The sequence below is a fragment of the Didymosphaeria variabile genome (genome assembly GCF_027946475.1).
Source record: "Didymosphaeria variabile strain IMI 356815 chromosome Unknown scaffold_5, whole genome shotgun sequence".
Classification (NCBI taxonomy): Eukaryota; Fungi; Ascomycota; class Dothideomycetes; order Pleosporales; family Didymosphaeriaceae; genus Didymosphaeria; species Didymosphaeria variabile.
This window is the reverse complement of record NW_026611624.1, coordinates 2,131,192-2,151,781: the sequence shown is the minus strand read 5'-3', so window position 1 is coordinate 2,151,781 and position 20,590 is coordinate 2,131,192. Positions and strand designations below refer to the sequence as shown.

Genomic DNA, 20,590 nt, shown 5'->3' with positions numbered 1-20,590 from the left:
ATGATATGCTTCAATCGTGTAACCATCTTCTGTCAACGTATCATCTTCTTTGAATCGACAAAACCCAACCCTTGGCACTATCAGGCATCGGGAGCAGGGTCGTTTATGATCGCACCATACTTTCGAGCGTATGCATTCCACACATCGTTTTGTATCGTCTTGGCTTTTTCGCTCAACTCCACAGCGGGCTGCATGGGCATCCGACTTGTTTCGACATTTGGTACAGGGAAATATCCTAGGGACATCGCATGCCCATCCGTTCGTTCGGCAGCGATAGCAGGCGGTTTCAGGAGGAAGATTTCCTTTATCTTTTCGGAAGTAGAGAAAAGAGGAGTCCTTGCATCGTGTCTGTCTTCGGGTGCAATAGTCACATTTGACGTTATCTCCTGTCTTGATGCAATCCTGGTTACGTATCGTGCATTGATGACATTTGCTTTCTTTTCGTTTCTCGATCCAATCGTTAATGTCAAGTGCCCTGCATGCAGCATCATTCTTTACACATGGTGTACATTTCTCTGTAAAGGGATGCATTCCGTCGCAATGTTTTTCGGCTCTTGAACATTGGTAACATCGATATTTGTCAGGATTGAGAAGAAAATCTTGTTGGTCCTCTTCCGGAGTGGTGTGCAAGATAGCACGTTTGTGTCTACTCCCGGGTAACATGTTAACTGTGAGATTGTTGTCGTCCAAACGATTTTCTGACTTAGTGTCATCGTAGATGACCATTGCGAAGTCACTGGGGACGTCAGAGAGTTCCGAGGAGGAATCATCAAAAAGTTGTAATACATTCTTGTCTCCCTCTTGAGGTGGATTCTCATTTTGAGGTGGATCCTCGTTTTCTCGTAGAGGTGGATTTTCATCTTCTTGAACTCCGTCGTCCAGCAAGTTCATGTCATCGACCTTACAGAGTTCAGGGGTGGTGCGTATCACTTTTCCGGATGTGATTTTTAGAACCCTGTAGGATGATTCGGTATCACTTCCCATGAAAATCCCCATCCAGGCTCGGTTTTCTTTGATCTTAGGTGATACTTCAGCCGGATTTCTACGGACCTCCCATTCGCGAGTTACCCAACATATGGATCCAAAAACGCGTTCGTTCGAGAAATTAGGTACGGTCTTATGAACCAGTTCCCATGGTGTCTTGTCGTTCAGTGCTTTAGTGGGAGTTCTATTCTTGAGCCATATACCATGCTCACAGGCTTCTGCGAGGTAGAGAGACATGTCGATGTCTGATAGTTGATTGACTCCTTTGAGGAGGCGTAGTACACTTCGCGGAAGATTCAGTTCTTGAACTAGCGATGCAGATATGTCTCGAATGGATCGATTTGCTCTCTCGAGGACACCGTTTTGATGATGTGCTCTTGACACAGTAGGTTCGACGGTCACCCCATGTTCTACAAGGAAGTCGTCGATATCGTCGTTTGTATGGAATTCTGGATCAAAACGACAGCGTCGGATTGTGATACTGTGTGTTGTTTGAATTCGTCTGAACAAGTCTTTGAAGGATTGTCCTATCTTCTTTGATTTGATTCGAATAGACCAGGTGAAACGATGTGCATCATCAGTGAAAAGCAGGAGATATTTGGTCTTGTCCCAGCATTCTACAGTGTTCTTTCCTAGAAAGAAGATGTCGATGTGCATGAGATCTCCCATATTTTCAAACCTACGTGTGGCTGGAGTTCTACTGCGTTTGACCAATGCCTTAGACAGTCGACAAGTAGCACATTCCAAATCAATGATCTTGTTGAGGTCCTTTTCCTCGACATTCAATCCACTGCTCATTTTGAGTAACTTTTTCATGTTTCCCAGACTTCTATGTCCGGTGCGACGATGAGCGAGCATGACTGGATCCGTATAGTTGACAATAGATACCACGTGTGGAGGTAGCGTTTCTTCAGGCATGTAGATGACGTCGTCGATACTCTCGTTGTCGCTAGATTCTGCTTCAATTTCCTCATCGAGGGCTGATTCCGGCTCAACAATCTTTTGGGCGACCTTAGCAATGTTGTGAGTATTTTCGAGGAACTCAGGTTGAAGGGAGAGTTCGAACAAATTTGATTCAATCAATTTTGCTGTGGTCATGACGTCTCCAGTAATGGGATTTCGGAGGGAGATTCCGAAAGAGCCCCATTCGCCGTAAATCTTTCCTCTGTTGGCAAGCATTGACAAGGAGACAAGCGTCTGTCTGACATTTGGAGCATATGCGGTTCTAGCTATGCGTAGGAGAGTGATTTGACCATTATCCCCAACGACAGGTAGTCGCATTGTGCCTACGCCCTGAATTTTGAGTTTGGATGATTGTTCTGCGACATTTACTTCATAGTTTGTATCGATGAAGTCATCTTCGAACCATTCTCGAAATTTGCATACACTGCAATTAGCTCCTGAATCGATGAGTGGTGCTTTGGAAGATTCTGTTGTTGTGTAAACGTCGACAGTGAGAGCTCGTTGAATCGCGCTCTGTCCAAATCTGACAGGAGATGGTAGGATGCTTTGTGATGTGCCGTCTTGTTCATGGTTGTTTGTCTGGACACTCAGTTGTTGACACATGTTTTCATAGTCGACGGGATTGACAGTTGCCATGGATAGTACGATGTTTGGTGAAGTCTTTTGATCAGTACTTGTCTCATGTTGTGGGAATGAGTTAGTTTGGTTTCGTTTCTTTTCTTCCCATTCCCCTTTCAGATGAGGGAATTTCTGGAAACATCTGGCTTCTTCATGTCCTAGACGTTTGCAGAAAGAACACTTAGGCCTTGTTCGTTGAGTAACTGACGTTGATATTGGGGTTGATACGTTGTTGACGTCAGTTGTCTTAGCAGTTTCTCGTGGAGGTTGGCGCTTCTTCCTCTCGTTCAATTTAGATTCATGGGTGATCAATCTGCTGGTCAATGCTTTGAGATCGAGATTTGAAACTCCTTGGAGGTCGTACAACATATGGTATTGGTCGATGAAGTCGTTGTATTCTCGTCCAAGACCGAGGATGATGGTGTTCATGAGATCTAAATCTGAGCATTGTCCACCGGATCCTCTGATATCAAGTCGGAATTCTTCGAGTCGATTGATGTAGTCGACGATTGATTTGCAATGCCATGACCTGAGTCTGGTCATTTTGCTAGTTGCAAGTTCAAGTGCTCGAATAGGTTGCATCTGGTATTGACCTTTGATGTACATCCATGCTTCAAAAGGTGACTTATGGGCAACAACTTGTCCTCGTATGGTAGGTGATACCCAGTAAGCAAGTAGCGCAAAGGCATCTCTAACTCGTTTTGAGTACTTCTCCCAATCTTTGAGATCAAGCTCATATTCGTGTAAGCGAGTACGTAATGTTTCGGGATCGGTGAGTGATGGATCATTGATGATAGACTGACTGGAGGAAGAGCCTTGGGATTGCCAGGAATTCTCCTTGATGTATTCTTGAACCTCTTCATCAGTCTTTCCTTGGGATTTGAGAAGTTGCTCGAGCTCAGATGGTCTTTTGCTGTTTTTGGTGATGATGGGTTGGAAGTAGTTTTCTCTGATTGGTTTTTCGACGTGTGGTTCCATCCCAATGATGATGTTCCATACGTTTTTCGTTTGAGCTATGACTTCAAAGTCACGGCTCCATCGGAGGTAGTCGTCTTGACCGGAAAGACGGACCAGGTCTAACCCGCCTGTATCTGATATCTTTATGTCTTCCGACATGTCGTGCAAGGAAACTGTCTTGTTAGTATTGAGAAGGGGTGGAATTTACCTTTTGTAACAAGAGAAAGTGTTGTGACTGGTGGAAGAATGCAAAGATACTGGTAGATAGTAAAGAAGTGATGGAACAGGTTCTTTCTTAAATAATAAGATGAGATTGTTGCTGATTGTGAATCTGTGGTCGTCTGATCGCTTTGAGCAATCTTTGTAGCAAAGTGCGTGATCTTGTTTTGATTTGGTATCGATCAGATGATACTGCAATCGATTGTGATTTCGATATTGAACAATCAACTTGAGCAGTGATTTGTTCTAACGGAGTAGATGTTCTCGTCTGATATGACGTGAGACTGAGTAGAATCTTGTTCGGGTAGAAGCTCCGAAAGAACAAACTTGCTGGGTGACTGCTCCAGTTGTGGTAAGTTGGTAAGATGGGATCCTAGTAGGAAAGACTACTAGAATGAGATGAGATGATAAGTGGCGCGAAGGACTTTAGCGCTCAGCTACCATGTTGAAATGAAAGGCTTCGTATTAATTACACGAGAATAGACTACATACAAGAATATAAATACATGATAAATGAATGTTTGAATGAATGTTTGACGTTCCATCATCTGATCTGGTCACCCGTATATTCCAACACGTAGTGGCCACTCAGTGGATTGCATTTCTGGGCGCTGGCGGTTCTTTGGCCTGGGCTTTGTTCCCTGGCGAGGCATGCACTGCTGGCGGTATTCTGCTTCAAAACCAACAGTAGAGATGCTCCTCGCTGGATTGAGATATCTTCTCCACAATGGTACAATTCTTTTCAAGATTTCTGATTGTCTTACGGTCAATCCTGGGATAATACAGGGTATCGAACTATTGAGCAGGCATTGTAATGTTTTCATGATGCTTCGTATTCTTTCATTATTCTACTAAGCTCTCGAAATGCTACATAAAGCGTACACCAGGGGTGCCTCCCGCTTGTATTATGCCTGATCGTGGTTGGTAGACATGCACCACGACATGTACTCTTACAGACTGTCGATCCGCAAGCAGTAAAGCTCAGTCGAAACCCAAGGATCAGGGTCCGTAGGGATGCCAAGAGTCGTCAAACTGTGGTAATGGAGGCGGAGGTTCCTTATGGGTCCAAGAGCGGTCATGATTTGAGCTCATGTCGCCGTCGACAGACGAGCACTCGGAATCCTAGTCTTCCATATCCATGTCATCTGATGGCACTTGTCCGTTTGACTTTCCGTTCGATTTTGGTACTGACGCCTCTTTGTCGATCATTTGCCGTGAGACGGACACGATATTGTCCTCTATGAGACGTTGACCTACATCTTCGAGATCTGGAGGATATTAGCCGGTCAACCTGGATACCATGGTAGAAAAACGTACGCTTCTTTGGGTCGACCTTGCCAACGTAGCGCGTCTTGAGCTGGTCCTTGGTCAACTCCGTCTCCTCCTTCACACGCTTCTCGTAGCCCTCAGCCAGTGACACCAGCTTCTGCAGACTGTCCTTGTTCCGCTCGCCCTCGTCCCGGAAGTCGTTCATCATGAGCGCCTCGGTCCATACGTGCTTGTGCAGATTCATGAGCATGTTCTCCTCAAGCGCAGACTTTCGGTAGTTAATGCCGATAGAGTAGTAGTGGCGGTTTAGACCGTGAATAAGCGCCTGAATGGAGGGCTTGTTCAAGTGGCCGACGTTCGATGTGGTTTGGCGGGGCTCGTGGCCCATCATCAGGGTCTGTGGGTTGATCAAGCGGAAGGCGTCAATGACGACCTTGCCCTTGACAGACTGTATCGGATCTACGACTACGGCGACGGCGCGGGGAGTAAGCTGCTCGAAAGACTGCTGCGTGTTGATATCGACCGAGGAGAGCCAGCAACCAAAACCAGGATGCGAGTGATACCAACCAACGACCGTTTCTTGTCTAACACATGTCAGTCTGCCGCCGGATCACAATCTCGAAATGTGTCCGTACCGTCCCGTCTGCCGCAACATGTCCATCATCTTGGTTTGAAATACCGGGTCCACAGCTTCAACGGAAACACCGGTTCCGGACTGCGGCATCGCAAACACATCCACCACCCGTACTGTGTAGTCGTCCACGAATTCACCCAACATCAGACCCATGACCTCCATAGGCACACCGGCGCGGCCGTGCCGCAGCATCTTGAGGAGAGCGAGTGACGAGATATAGACGGTTTCCGAGTTATCGATCAGGTTGGTGTCCTGTAATTGTCAGCATCGGCTTTTACAATGTATGAAAGCTGTAAATAGGAACTTCGAAGCAGCATCACCGCAGATTGACTATACGTCAACTGCACGAGTGCGATGGTGAGGGTAGACATACACCTTGTTGACCACCCATGCCGCCCATGCTTTGGGCAGCGGCGAGCATCCTGCTTAACCGATCCATGGCGCGAGGTTTTCGATCGGAATTTGCTACTCAATATTGCGTCTGTCGGGCGCAAGAGGGCGAGAGAAGTGGTTGAGCTTTGGTGAGGGGCGATATATAATGCGATGATGAGGCAGCGGCGACTTGACGCGGAGGTGTAAACGGCAAGCTCGACCGGCCTTTAGTTTGACCGACGCCGGACAGGGATCTCTAGCGGGGACTGGAGCTCGCGCCCATAGCTCGCCCATCCACCATCTTTCCCACCGCGATCTGCAGCGTCATTCTTCCCACTGTCTTGACACCGGCACGCGTTCTCCCTTCGCGCCGCCGATCGCTATAAACATCGTTACATCCTCCCAATCACTCAAATCTCGCAACTCAAAATCCTCCCTCAGAGTGCAACTGTGCGGCGCCGCCCACTTGTGCGCCCGCCATGGACAACGCCGATGCCGCGGGACCGACCGCCTCTAATTCCCTCAATGGGACGAGTTCACAACCAAAGAAGGTCGCTTACTTCTATGATTCCGATGTTGGCAACTATGCATATGTTTCCGGTCATCCTATGAAGCCGCACCGAATACGGATGGCCCACAGCTTGATCATGAACTACGGCTTGTACACCAAGATGGAGATCTACGTGCGTCACTTTCCTCAGCAACTTTGGGCAAGATACTGATTGTTTCCAGCGCGCGAAGCCAGCTTCCAAGTACGAAATGACGCAGTTCCACACCGACGAGTACATTGACTTTCTCCACAAAGTCACGCCTGACAACATGGACAACTTTTCGAAAGAGCAGAGCAAATACAATGTAGGAGATGATTGCCCCGTATTTGACGGTCTCTTCGAGTTCTGCGGTATAAGTGCTGGCGGGACCATGGAGGGTGCAGCCCGTTTGAACAGAGGCAAATGCGACGTGGCCGTCAATTGGGCTGGTGGTCTACATCACGCAAAGAAAAGCGAGGCTAGTGGTTTCTGCTATGTCAATGACATTGTCCTCGGCATCATCGAACTCCTACGATACAAGCAGCGCGTCCTTTACATCGATATCGATGTGCACCACGGAGATGGTGTCGAGGAGGCTTTCTACACGACCGATCGCGTCATGACCGTTTCCTTCCACAAGTATGGCGAGTATTTCCCCGGTACCGGCGAACTCAGAGATATCGGTGTCGGTGGTGGCAAGCACTACGCGGTCAATTTTCCACTGCGTGACGGTATAACCGATGAGACGTACCGCAACATCTTCGAGCCTGTCATCGAGGCTGTCATGACCTACTACTGCCCTGAAGCAATCGTCCTCCAGTGCGGTGGCGATAGTCTGTCCGGTGACAGGCTTGGTTGCTTCAATCTCAGTATGGATGGCCACGCCAACTGCGTGCGCTTTGTCAAGAGCTTTGGTATTCCAGTCATTGTGTTGGGTGGTGGTGGCTACACCATGAGGAACGTCGCGCGAACATGGGCTTACGAGACTGGTCAGCTTGTGAATCAGCACATGGAGAAGCAGCTACCTTTCAACGACTATTACGAGTACTTTGCTCCGGATTATGAACTGGATGTCCGGCCATCGAACATGGAAAATGCGAACTCCGCCGACTACCTCCACAAGATCAAGTCCTCAGTGATCGACAGTATCAGGCGAACCGGCAAGCCGTCGGTTGAGGCGTTCACTAATATTCCTGATAATCCTCCTCAGCTTGCAGGCTATGACTCCGATGCCGAAGAGGAGATGAACGACCTCGACGCTGACGACAACCCCGATGTACGCTCTACGCAGCGACAACGCGATCAACAGATTGAGGCTGAGGGCGAGCTCTACGATCCGAGCGACGATGAAGACTATAAGAATGGTCTAGGTGTGCGCCGACAGCCAGGCGCTAGGAGGAAGCGCAACATCATGGACTTCCAGAACCCCAATGCAGATGATGGCGCAGAAACTCCAGATGCCTCCCGTGGGCTCAATGGAGAGCCAGCACGGCGGCGAAGATCAGTGTCTGGCACTTCATCTGCACAGCCTCCCAATGGCACTGCGTCACGAAACCGAACGCCCCTCCCTACGGCTGCTGAGGAAGATGCCGATATCGAGATGGAGGAGGCAGAGGGAGCCGCGGTCCCAGCTACAACCGGTGAGTAAGCTTGTGTCTTATCGTCTTGATACCATATGCTGACGTGAACTATCAGCTGCTGAGCCTGTTCCGGCCACAGAATCGAGGACACAATCACCACCGGCGGTTCCAACTCCTCCTGACTCGCCTGATGCACAGCCTGCGACGGCGGCTGCTCCGGCTGCAGATGTGGAGATGGCAGAGGCGGCGGAAGAGCAGGCAGACGCTGACGATAAGGCCCAAGCGAAAGAAGAAGGGCAGTCGGAGAGAGACACGGAGAACGTCAAGGGCGAGGTGCGCGCAGAGGTTGCCAAAGAGGAACCGTGAAAGACTACAAGACGAAAACCTACGGCTCAATGAGCTTCATTCATGACAGCGGGGCGTTTTAGGGTTGGGTGTCTGATGCGATACCTATTTGATCATTGTGTTCTATGAAGGCGTGGAGAGTTTGTTGGCTTGCATGTAGCACACAGATTTCGACAAAATCCTTAGGGTTGCAGTCTATGGCCTTAGACCGCAACAGGAATATCAACCATCCAAGTTCATACTTTTATTTGTTTCTGTGTGATGCTCTGTGATCTGGACCTCTCTCGGCCCCTTTCGGTAAGCCCGCCACCAGCGCTGAACCTCGGCATCTCGTCCACCATCAACTACACCAACCACCACCACTACCCAAATTCACCCCATATACTCCATTTTTTTTTTTCATTCCGCATGTCCTACCTCCTTCACGGCAGCACCTCACACACAGGCATGGGCTGGGTCGACCGCATCCCCCGCGCCGGCGGAAACCTCTACATCGGCGGCCTCTATGCCCTCTATCAAACCGACCTCATCAAAGCTGCTAACATCACCCATGTGCTCTCTGTCGTAGACTATGAGCCTAACTTATCGCCAAATGAACATCTGTCAGGGTTGGAGAAAATGCACGTCTGGGCTGAAGACGATCCGAATGAGGATTTGCTGAAGTGGTTTGAGAAGACGACAAAGTTTGTGAGGGAGGGGTTGCAGGGTAATGGTGGGGTGTTTGTGCATTGCGCTATGGGCAAGAGTAGGAGTGCGGCGGTCGTGGTGGCGTTCTTGATGTGGGAGTTTGGGGTAGGGGTGGAAGAGGGGTTAAGGTGGGTTGAGGAGGGAAGGCCGGTTTGTGAGCCGAATCCGGGGTTCAAAGAGCAACTCAGGGTTTGGGAGAAGATGCTGAAAGAGCAGGATGGGGTCAAGAGGCAGGATATCTATCAAGCATTCGAGAAGAACCGGTTCAAGGGAAGTGCGTGGGAATGGGAGAAGCGAGCTGAAGTGGAGGAGAAGGCGAGGTTATAAAGGGCGATGGTGCGGGAGTATATCTTCGAGCACGCGAGACCACGGGCCGTACGAAGCACTAGTAGCTCTGGGGAGAAGGCCGGAGAGAATTCAGTGAGGAGGAACAGAGCAGGCTCTCAGAATCTTGTGGGTCCTGGGTGAGGTTCAAGCCAGTTCCTACCCTAGCTTTCCCTCTTTATGGAATCCCCTCGCAAACCAATTCTCAAGAGAAAGGAAGCTGTCATCACAGGCCAATAACGGTGAAAGGCACTCGAAGAGTGGATTTGAGGATCGTGCCTAAGACGGGAGCACAGAGGTGGAAGTGGAAGACTGAAGACGAGGTCAAGGCGCGCTTGTTTGCGAAACCCGCATCGGAAGTGTGGCCCGCGCAGCTCGGTGCTGCGTTTGCTTCTTTCGACTTGGTGTCGCTTGATATATCGACACTGAAACGTGGAGACGTCGAAGCGACCCTGCAACCCATCGTTAACGACCTGGTGATCTCAACCCCAAGCCCTACGAACAGCTTCATCACGTCACCTTCTGCAGACCCAAACGTGCCGCCTCCGAAGGGAAGGTGCTTGCTCCTCAACTTACCTGTCGAACCGCGCGCTTCGAGATATGGAGGCTCGCCCTTACGTTCTGCGAATACATCTCTATGGGTCGTCCAACCTCGGAGCTCTGCAGCATGTAAGGCGACGAAACATGTCGAACGACAACGTACACGAACCCGTTCCAAGTCAAGTATCTGTGCAAACAGATCTACATGGAGTCGAGAAGCATGCATCTAAGCTTGCACACCTTCACCGTGTCGAGCAATTCCTAAAAGGACAGAAGTTTCGCGACAGAGCATCTCGACCGGTTTCTCATCAAGTTTCGCTCAAAGTCACTGTGGAAAGATATACAGGTCGTGACTGCCACGTGCGAGCGTATGAAGCAGCAGATGCACAGTTCCACGGCGGGAGATCCTGAGACAGACGACAGCATCATTCTAGAACCCCCCACATTATTCATAAGGCATATTCATGCTTCTACCCCGCCTTGATGGAATTGTTCAGCAAGGCCACCCTCTCCATCGATCCGAACACCCCGCCCGCACATGGCAAGTATGCTTTCTTCTTGCCTTGCCTGCCGAATTGCGCCTCACGATCTGGGAGTTTGCCTATGCACCCTCGTCGCGCGCACTCATATTCCGCCACAATATTCCCAACAACAAGTCTACAAAATGCAGACTCTTCAGTGTCGCTCTAGAAAAAGCCTACTTATCGGATATCTTCAGTACACACCGCGATGCGATGCCCCTTTGTTTGGTGTGCCGCCAGACACATTCGGAGACGGAAGACATGCGCCTCAACCTGGACATTTTGATTTTTGTAAGCAACGTCTTGCATGACTCCCGATTCGCAATACAGCACTTTGCGACCTTGCTCAGCAAGTGTTTTGGGTACGCCTTCGGGAAGGTCCGTGTGGTAACCACCTAGTGCGAGTTCCTTCTCAAATTGATGAAAGAACGCACAGAGAAATATCCTAACGACGAAGTCTTCGAGGTGGCACCTCGCGTCTTCACTCAAAGGCTGCCCAACACGGTCGACACCTTCCACTTTATCAATCAACAAACCACCTTGCACATCGTGCTCCCGGAACTCAGCAATAGTCAGCCTGTGCAAAAGAAGATTTTTGCCGGCTACTGGGTCGCTGTCAGGTTGCGCTGTAGACATGCGCCGGTGCGCACAAGCTGGATGTTCAACCCTGCTCGGCCCGCGCTAGAGCAGCCTTCGACGATGGCACAGTGGAACCTGCCGAATATCAAGTGCGTGGCACCGATCGCAGACACCTGGGAGACGGAGAGAGGACATTTCCGGGTTTGGATGAAGGATATGGCTCCAGCAACGATCGACTTTTGGATGAGGGAAGCGGGGAGTTGGTACGAAGAGGGCGTCTAAGAGGAGCTTGGATCCCAAACTTTGGCTTGCATCACTGTCTTAGTTTACTTATGGTAACGATATCGCTCGGATGGACAGATTTTTTACGCACCTCCACTCTAAATGGGCAGGAACCCGAACTGCGCTCGGCGGACTACCGGAGGATCGAGTTCGGATGCTTCCCATGGAATTGATATCGTTGTCGTGCTACTGCTCGTTCTAAACGATAGACGATAAAAATGCGAGTTCACTATCATTCGTCCGACTGCATTCATAGTCTGACTATTCTTCGTATGGCGTGGCAATGGTGACCGTAACTAAGTCGCGGGGAAATGACCAGGTTAATGCGACTGGGTCGTTGGCCGTTTGCCAGTGAGGGTGGGCGCCTGCCTCAAACGCACATGTTACCTGAGGAACTGTCACTTACCTCATCACTAGGTAAGGTGCCTCCCTTTCTCAACATAACATCTGACTGTCTTCGAATCTACGACCAGATTGCATGCCGCAAATTGGACATTGCCAACGCCCAATCCACGCCACGATGCCATCCAACGGCAAAGCCAATACGTCAAATAAAGTCTACTTCGTAAGTGCCTTCACTATCACATATTCTCCGTGTTGACGGTGATAAGCTGGAGATCCACGAGCATCACGACAAGATGTACCTCTACAGAGCGTGTCTGAAAGCTGTTGAAGACTCTCCCGCAGCCAGCATCTTCTCGCATGGTATGACCTTTTTGGGCTTCACGTAAGTAACTACCTCTTAATAGTACGATCGCATTCTGATAATGCCAAGGTACTCTGTGGAGGGGGTTAATGATGACCCTGTGAAGCTCTCGCTCAAGAACGTTCCTGCCGGCCGTTACAGTATCCATGAGACGATCGTCAGAGGCGAGTAAACGCGCAGCTGTGATACCATCTGGTTGAGTTGGCAGTGGTGGTGGAGCCGGTTTGGTTGAATCGCGCGGTCTTTTCGGTTCGATGAAACCGTTACTGTCCGCAGCTCTGAGAGATGCAAAAGCCTTGGAGAGTCAATTAGGTTATCGATAATAGAAGATACTTGAGGGATCCTCAGCTCAATGGCGAATGAATAGTACTCAAAACAAAGTAGTTCCCGGACGTGCCTTAAATGAGGGTTCACTGCCTCTACATAACCATGCAGAGAATACTTACTCGGATTTCCGGAATATTTTCGCCGCCCGCAAGCTGAGTCTTTTCATCGACACCAACTGCTTAGCCGCATAGGTATGGAGAGATGGCAATCTCTCATCGAAGTACTAGGCGTCCCTCTTCTACAAAATAATCGGCGTGTCTTGACAGGCTAGTTAGTAAACCACACCTCTACTTCAGGAACTGCCTTCCTAGTGCCACAAATGTGACCAGAAGATCCAAGTCTCCCGTCAGTAGACAGCGGTTGCTCTTCGCTTATTACCTTGACTATTTTTGTTCACAAGCTTCACAGACCGTACTACTCTGTGCGCTGGACCGTTCTTGTTCAAAGGGAGTCCCTTCCCTCTAACTATCCAATCGCTCTCGCCTTCAGTCTTGCTGATATCCGCCCGGTTGTTCAACGCAACGCGTATATCATTTTCTGTGCTTGTTCTCCGGTTCCCTCGGTGTAAGACTAGCGGGTAGAGCACTTGTAAAGCGCTCGAGGTTGGCGCGCATGGAAGCAGTGGGTAGGAGGATGAGGAGCGGCGTGATGGCGATCGGTTGGGAGACGGAGATGGAGAAGGTAGTGGATGCGATGTTTGTTTGAGTGGGGATGCATCGAGGTCTTCAGTTATGTCGATGGGTTCCTTATTGTGGGGATTGATTACCGCAGTGTTGTGGCGCTGAGGCGAGAGGCTTACGGCAAGGAGTTCGAACTTCTGCTCTTCTGTGACTTGTTTGGTCTCACCGGGCGAGAGCTCAATAGTGCGCAGAGCGGGTTGCGCTGTTGCGCGGTGCGCGGCGTGCGAGGCGGACAGGATGGCGAGCTTCATGACGAGGACAACACTGAGGCCGAACTGTACTTCGGCGACGACACAGAGTCATCTCTATATAATTCCGCCTTTTGCTGGGTATAGAATTTCGAGGTTGGTGTGTTTCCCAGATAGATATTGCCCAGAGCAAGGGCCGGTGCTATGCATCACATCCAGGTATATGGCGCAAACAGGCAGGTTGAGCGACAAGATACTTTCCGGTACTGCCGCCTTCGAGAAGGTTCGCATGTCGCACAGTAACCGGCGCACGCATGCAATCTGTTAACGGAGTCCCAGTGACAGTGGCGTTCATCTATATCCTTGTCGAGCTTCCTAATCGGGCGCACCGACGACGTGGATGCAGCAGGGCTGGCCTGCGTGTTGTATATTACCACACCTTGTCTATCACAGTCAGCACGCATATAGAGTGGTCAAATGCAGAGATCGATACAATGCGAATGGTCAGAACACTGTCCGTTGAGCGCTTCCTGTGGATTGTGGATGACGAAATGACGTTATCGACGTCGCGATTGGTGCTTTGTACCTAACGTGGAGATCCAACACCCGGATCGCTTTCACAGTGTCCGCTTTAGATAGATCAAAATCATAATCCGCATGGTCTCCTACATCCTGTTCTTGCCCGAATCGCCCCATTCCTCGTACTGTTAGCGCTCCAGACAAACCAATGCTAGCAGTCATTGTGGAGTCGTTCTCCACTGCGATGCCAATTTCAGGATAGATGCTATTGGTAAAGATGCTGCGATAGGACGTTATGGGCATGTATGTGGATGTTTCGTCGGTAGATGGCCGGACCAAGTATTGACTTGTCAAGCCGTGGTTGTGACGTTAACGTCAACATGCTATGTGTGAGGGTGTGACCGGGAAGGCGCTCATGAACTGCATGGAAAACAAAGCCTTCTCTCGAACACGTCGCTTCCGTCGTGGGCATCTGAAAAGCACCAAAATTCACGTCATTGTGTGGAGGTGGTGAGCTGTCGCTAGTGCTTGATTTCATCCTGGGCTCGACCGTTGTGAAGCTCCCAGGCCGCCCCAGGACACCGAAGGTGCTTTGCCATGGGCAACTCGTGGCGACCTCTGCCTCTGCTCTTCTTCCATGAGGACCTCAGTCGTACACCATATCTCACCGTTCTTGGCGGTTGTCTCGTTGCCCGGAATGATGTGCTCCACTGATTCTCCACCGGAACTGCTAACCCTCTTCATGCGAATAGGATGATCGAGCCCGCTGACGGGCTTCCCACTTGTGACGTGGGTCGCATATTGTGTTCCAGGATAATGTCCGTAGGCATACGTGGTATTCTGGCGTAGCGTGACGATGCCGTAGTACTCAAGGAACCGCTGGAAAGGACCGCGCAAACAAGGCACGCACGATACGATGAAACCTGTGAGCACCTCAATCGAACACCACATCTCGATGACGATAATGTCAGCGTAGGCGTCTTTGCTAATTCTCATCACCAGAATCTGTTTGATCTTGATGATGGAAGCGACGCCAGCGAAGACGCCTAAGCCCATGAGCAAGCCAATGACGACACGTTCACGCAGCGGGCGCTGAACTTTGCGGAGGAAATTGATAGGAAGCAGTGCGTAGATCCAGTCGGTCAGGATGACGAAGGCTTGGACCGTGACCTGGCTTGCTGATTCGACACGATATGGCCAGCATTTTCCAGGCACATTATCGGACATGTCCCACATCTCACGGAGAGGCATGCAGCCGAGCAGTTGCGTGAGCATGTTGTACGCACTAAGTACAACTTGGAATGCAATCATGGCCCATAGAAAGCGCCGCCACGGCTTGTCGGACTCCAAGCGTAGCAGCATCAAGCCAATGGATATCTTGACTGATGCCATGCCCCAAGCCCAGAAGGGCTGCGCGATGGTCCCGTAGAAGGCGGATTTCTCCATATCCCCGATTGTGTACTTGGACCGATCGCCTCCCCAGGAAGGAAAGATCCACTCAACGCTCTTAAAGAAGAGAGATGTGTTGATGACGACTAGGATCTACGTCGAGAGTGAGTACATACGCAGCGCTGATGTGGGAGAAGTCCTACATAGCCGACTGCACAGACGTAATCGTCAGCCAACATTCGATAGACTGGGAAGCAGCGAGTCCATAGCCTTCCAATGAAGAGGAGAGTCGCTGTGGCAAGTAGTATAGTCGAGATGATGCTGAACTCCCAGGCAATGTGAACAGCGCGGGTGGAGGGCGGCGCAGGCGTGCTTGGGTCCATTGCGGTGGCGGCTCCCTCTCATGCGTGCCTTTTCGAGGTGAGTGACAAGAAGAGAGGCGAGGTGTAGTGTGGTGTAGGATTAAGTGGAGTCGGAGTCCGTAAGACGGAACACTCGCGCGTGCCTGCCTCGTGGGCTCCACGTACAGGGAAGGCGCGCGTTGGGATGGGATGGGAAACAGCGCTGGCCCCAGCTGTTTCGTGCAGACGCCGCCAGCATGAATTTCCCGTCACACTGAATGGTCGGGGCTTTCGCATGCTGGTAGCACACGGCGTGAGCGTGCATGAGCCTAGCCAACCACGGAACGGGGTGTTGATGCTGGCTCAGGAAGCCACTTCCCCACCCGACATGGCAGAGGACCATCCTTCTGACTCGCGCCTATACCGGAACATACGAGCATCTCACGCAGCGACCGTGCCCTACCCCATCTTCAGGATTGTTCCATCCATGTGCCCAAGGCCCGCGGCTCTGACGCATCCGACCGCATGATGGAACCCTGGGCTTTCACCCACACTACGCAGCCACGTCCGCCTACCTTTGCAATATATGCGCACGCATTCCCAGCGCCGCACTGCATTATCGCGTCGATTTAGGCGTTGATGCAGACATGACAGATCCTCGAGGTTCAGGCACACGAGCGTCTGCTCGTCGTCGAACCGCCGCACGCACATGAACGAGGTCATAGCGTGTTACGGCACATGGACAACAAGATTGCCCTGTTTCGAGTCAGGGAGAGCATGGCATAGCTGGCTGGACATCAACAGAGGAGCTGACCACGAGATGCCTGTGTGCCATTATTCCAAAGCACGCCAATCCCCATGTCCCGCTCCTCTTGCATGCGAAATTGTCAACACGTACCAGCCAAGTCCCGTCTATCATAGCTACTAATTGCGCTGTGCCCCTTCGCAGGGTCATTAATGTGCGAGGCGTAGCAGGCCGCACCGACAGGAGTGCATCCCCAGGAGTTCGACGTAGCCACGCCTGCAAGCCTCGTACGCAAATAATATCCAGTGACATCGCCGACGCTGTTCTGGAAGCTGGGGTCTAGGCTACCCGGTTTTCCATACGACCCGCAGAAATAAGCGAAGGGAACAAGAACGTTGTTTTCTGGGTCACCAATACTTCCAGCCCTAGAGCGTCGTAGATGCCGCATCAACTCGCTCCAAGGTTTGGCCCAACTGGCCGATAGAATCGAGGTTGCCTTTTTCGGAACGGCAGCATCAGCCCTTGTGTTCGGTGCAAAAGATTTTGGCAATGATCCTCGTAGACAGCTGAGATCGGACGCCGAGTGGTTGGACGATCACGGTGTAAGTTCAATCTAACCGCCACTGGCTTTCGGTAGCGCGACGGGCTAGCAATCGTTCACTCGGACGTACCGAGGCGGATTCGCTACCGCTGCTAGGTGTGGTATAGCATCCCAGGTACGTCCGCGGCCAGCTGCGTTTTGTACGCGCTTTGTAGAACGAAGGTTCACCCATCTAGAAGCCTGCACAAGAGCTATCTCAGACGTCTCCAAGATCACGTGACTCAAACTTATCCGTGGATACGCGAGCCTACGGACTACAACACAACGTATGGGCATCGATGACACAAGGCCAACTGTATCAGGAGCTCTCGCTTAAACACCATCTATATCATCTTCCGAGGAGCGTAATTCCGTAGAGTCCAGACCAAATGCGCCAACTCTCAATTTCTACAGATCTTCATCTGGTCGTCCAATAACATACAGTGAGACTCCGCCATACGCTCGACAAGACCCAAGCACCGATATGACCAGTTTGATACCACAACCCCAAACGCTCTTCCTCTTCGTGCCCAACTACGGGATCTTGTCAACGATCACACCCGACTATATTGTCACTGCGAACAGTTAATATCCGACATAATCATATCAATTGGAGCCCTACTACGTACCTCATCTGTAGTGTCGGCGTCGCCAACATCTGCCACTCAGCCGTATTCAACGACGCAAAATCTTTCACCACCTCCGGAAATCTGGGCTCATAGGAGGCATCAACCTGCAATTCGATCGGATTATGATGACCTCGCGCGTACATGGCTTTGATGCCGTTCGTCTCGACAGTTGCTCTTCCCCGACATGCCACATCCGACTGGATGACAAGCACAGCATTGAGTCGATTCGGGATACCCCCTCTGGATTGTTCGTTCTCGTGAATGTAGAAGCGTACAGCGTTGGGCTCGACAAGCTGCGGTGACTTCCATGTATCGCTCAGGATACTGCAGGAATGTTCCTTGACTGTCGACTCCGTGCGGCTCAGAAATGCACTGGCGTTCACGGTGCTGCCTGGCATGTCGACACCTGCTGTGAGCGACCCTTCAAAGGTCCACTCGACCGACGATGTTGTTCGTCTCCCGGTAAGAAACTGCGGTGCCTAGACGCGCAGGTACGAAGTCAGCTAAGTCATGAAAGTGGAGATGGTACGAAGTGTTTATGTCCAAGACAAATCGACTTCGTACCCGGGCATTGCGTACCCATCGCTTCACTACAGCAATACTTGCAAGGCCTGGCTCGGTTGGCTCAAATCGAAGCATGATATTGGCCTTCTTGAAGCGATCGTTGTGTGGACAAGAGAATTGCAACGTCAGACAAACAAGCCAAGCTCGTTTGCCATTGAGCAATCCGCTATCGATACTCTGGACGGTGATGGTCGTTGTCTTCCAAGTACTGAGATCCTGCTGGTACACCGTCGCGGGCGCAGGCGGTTGCTCTTTGCTGAACGATGAATTCCGCGACTTCCACTGTGGGCTTTCCATGACTAACGACTGACTAGATTGAATTAAAGTAAAGGGATGGAAATAATCGCCGACTACTCTTCGAGACGGCGATCTCAACGCCTCTTGAACGCCTGCGCTGCATGTCCCACTCTGGAAGCGCATCCGCCATCGCGAGATGGCATGCGGAGAGCCCTCTAGCGACCTTCATCTCCCAGTCTGGCGGGCTTGAGACTGCCCGGCAGGAGCATTGGCCGACGGTGTGACCGCAAGAACTGTCCCAAGAACTCGCATCTGGAAGTTCGACCGGTGGTTGTCCTATAAAGACATGCAGCAACAAAGAACACAAACGCGCTTCTGGAGCGCAGCCCGAGCGAGATGTTAATTTGGGACCATTCGTCATGCAATCAGCGAGGCGTGTCCGTGGTGTTGGTTCACAGTTGGTTAAGCGAGGTTCTTTGAGCGTGGTCGACGCAAACGGAATCTTACACCATGCGCGTCACAAGAAACCTGAGACGCGAATACAGCCCATCACGCACGAACGGGTGTCTCTATCGACAGGCTGCTTGCAGGTCTAGACTATGGTGATCGTCAGGCACACGTGGTCCGGGCCGTATCGTATACGTAGATCAAAAATACCCCCCACACGTTGTTGAGGAGCAGGGACTGAGCATTGTAATTCTTGGTAACGACAGTTAGTACGACCGGATACGAAGCTCCCGAGCCCAACGACCAACGGCTAGACTATGAAGGCGGACACAAAGACACCGTCCACAATTTGTCATGTAGCATCTGTTGTACGAGTAATAGACATGGTGATGGTTAGTGTGATATACTTGCTCAGGTTGACCAATTGGCAGTGCTGTGCAGTCCCATGAATGTGGACATAACACTGCTGCTATAAGACCGCCCCGCGGAGGGACACAGCCTCACAAGTAGCATGAGCACCCCGTCTCTCCAGAGCGTCACGCTCATCGACCGTAATGTAAAAACCCTGCATGAACGGCATCGATCAAGTTAAAAGTCTAGTCACCACCCCTCAAAGTAATTAGGCGTTGCCATCTGTCATTCAAGCATGCAAAAGCTATTCGCTAGTCAAAGAGCCATGCACCCTCTTGACCTATCGAGTATTGACTCGATGACTATTGAAACCACAAAATCGTGCACCGATCCGACTCCCTGGAATAACAGGTCAAGCGACCGGTTGAGAAGATCACAGCTCTTTCTGGTCAATCCCTCCAAGCCGATATTTTACAGCTAAGAGAAAGGCGGAGAAGGAACATGTTCTCGAGCCGGATCGCTTTATACACGTATGCTAGGACATCAGGGGACCTGGTTCGGTTTTTCAGAAGCATGGAAACAGTAAAGCACGACATTAACCCTCCTAGTGCATCTTTTGATTATGGTACCGAAGCCGGGCAGCGCAAGCCCATCCGTGGACATCCTCAACGAATTCTGAACCTGCGTGTGCACAACGAGCACAACAAAGCACGGGAGTACATTGTTCCAGCGATATTTTCCTATAGGGGATCCTCTGTCCCGTAGAATGTCGACATCGATTTCTCGAGTGCATTCACCATCAATGATGTAGTGTGAAGAAGACAGATTGGTGGGAAAGGAGTCGCTTAAATAGCTTCCAATAGCTTCCAGGCATCTGATCTAAGCGCGCAAGGTGATGATAGAGAACATCATCGAATATTCAAAACCCATGCTGGGCTTCTGAGCAAGACAACAAGCAGCGCCCACAACACCGCCCATATTATGATCTCAAAGCTTGCACATGCGAACCATGCATAAGCTCTCTGCTCTTTTCTAGAAACACGAGGAGCACAACATGGATTCTCCTGAGGTTTTTTCTGGAGTGACAGCAAACATACCGCTCCATTTACGATGGTCATATCAGTCCTTAGAAGCTTTTAGAACAGCAGACGCCCCACCCATGAGCCGTCGATGTCGCTAATTTTAGTCGACCACCGAATTTATGTGCCCGTAGTAAAGGGAAGAGCTACTGCTGCGCACCACCATCGCTACGATATAAACACATAGGGCAAGAGTAGCACTTCTTGCCAATCAGAATATTTCAACCACGACCACAAAACATCACAGGATCACACTCGCTTCTTTTTAGACAGCAAACCTTCCACCTCATATCGCGGTGATCCCGGGTGTTTTGGTCTACTCTTGATACATGACTGTGGTGTGAAGAAAGAAGATAATACCTGCAAAGAAACAAAAGCTTCTATGCCTCGCTCCCCGTCTGATG

General features: G+C 50.7%; 6 protein-coding genes across 6 annotated transcripts; 3 read left to right on the top strand and 3 right to left on the bottom strand.

Annotated features, from left to right (window-relative positions):
• Positions 1 to 4,863: 4,863 nt before the first annotated feature.
• RPN11 (multicatalytic endopeptidase) lies at positions 4,864 to 6,083 on the bottom strand (the record flags this gene model as incomplete). Its single annotated transcript, XM_056215957.1, has 4 exons — positions 4,864 to 5,009; positions 5,059 to 5,594; positions 5,646 to 5,896; positions 6,018 to 6,083. The coding sequence occupies 4 exons, from the start codon at positions 6,081 to 6,083 to the stop codon at positions 4,864 to 4,866; spliced, it is 999 nt and encodes a 332-aa protein (XP_056070204.1).
• Positions 6,084 to 6,495: 412 nt separating this feature from the next.
• On the top strand, positions 6,496 to 8,492 carry RPD3 (histone deacetylase; the record flags this gene model as incomplete). The annotated part of the gene is made up of 3 exons (XM_056215956.1): positions 6,496 to 6,699; positions 6,749 to 8,186; positions 8,242 to 8,492. 3 exons carry the CDS (start codon positions 6,496 to 6,498, stop codon positions 8,490 to 8,492), a joined length of 1,893 nt encoding a protein of 630 aa, XP_056070203.1.
• Positions 8,493 to 8,879: 387 nt separating this feature from the next.
• N0V89_007190 (uncharacterized protein) lies at positions 8,880 to 9,485 on the top strand (the record flags this gene model as incomplete). Its single annotated transcript, XM_056215955.1, has 1 exon — positions 8,880 to 9,485. One exon carries the CDS (start codon positions 8,880 to 8,882, stop codon positions 9,483 to 9,485), a length of 606 nt encoding a protein of 201 aa, XP_056070202.1.
• A 2,439-nt stretch (positions 9,486 to 11,924) lies between these two features.
• Positions 11,925 to 12,282, top strand: N0V89_007189 (uncharacterized protein; the record flags this gene model as incomplete). The annotated part of the gene is made up of 3 exons (XM_056215954.1): positions 11,925 to 11,969; positions 12,016 to 12,131; positions 12,180 to 12,282. The coding sequence occupies 3 exons, from the start codon at positions 11,925 to 11,927 to the stop codon at positions 12,280 to 12,282; spliced, it is 264 nt and encodes an 87-aa protein (XP_056070201.1).
• A 2,076-nt stretch (positions 12,283 to 14,358) lies between these two features.
• N0V89_007188 (uncharacterized protein) lies at positions 14,359 to 15,944 on the bottom strand (the record flags this gene model as incomplete). Its single annotated transcript, XM_056215953.1, has 3 exons — positions 14,359 to 15,366; positions 15,417 to 15,424; positions 15,938 to 15,944. 3 exons carry the CDS (start codon positions 15,942 to 15,944, stop codon positions 14,359 to 14,361), a joined length of 1,023 nt encoding a protein of 340 aa, XP_056070200.1.
• Positions 15,945 to 17,223: 1,279 nt separating this feature from the next.
• On the bottom strand, positions 17,224 to 18,369 carry N0V89_007187 (uncharacterized protein; the record flags this gene model as incomplete). Its single annotated transcript, XM_056215952.1, has 3 exons — positions 17,224 to 17,279; positions 17,639 to 17,987; positions 18,088 to 18,369. 3 exons carry the CDS (start codon positions 18,367 to 18,369, stop codon positions 17,224 to 17,226), a joined length of 687 nt encoding a protein of 228 aa, XP_056070199.1.
• Positions 18,370 to 20,590: the final 2,221 nt, after the last annotated feature.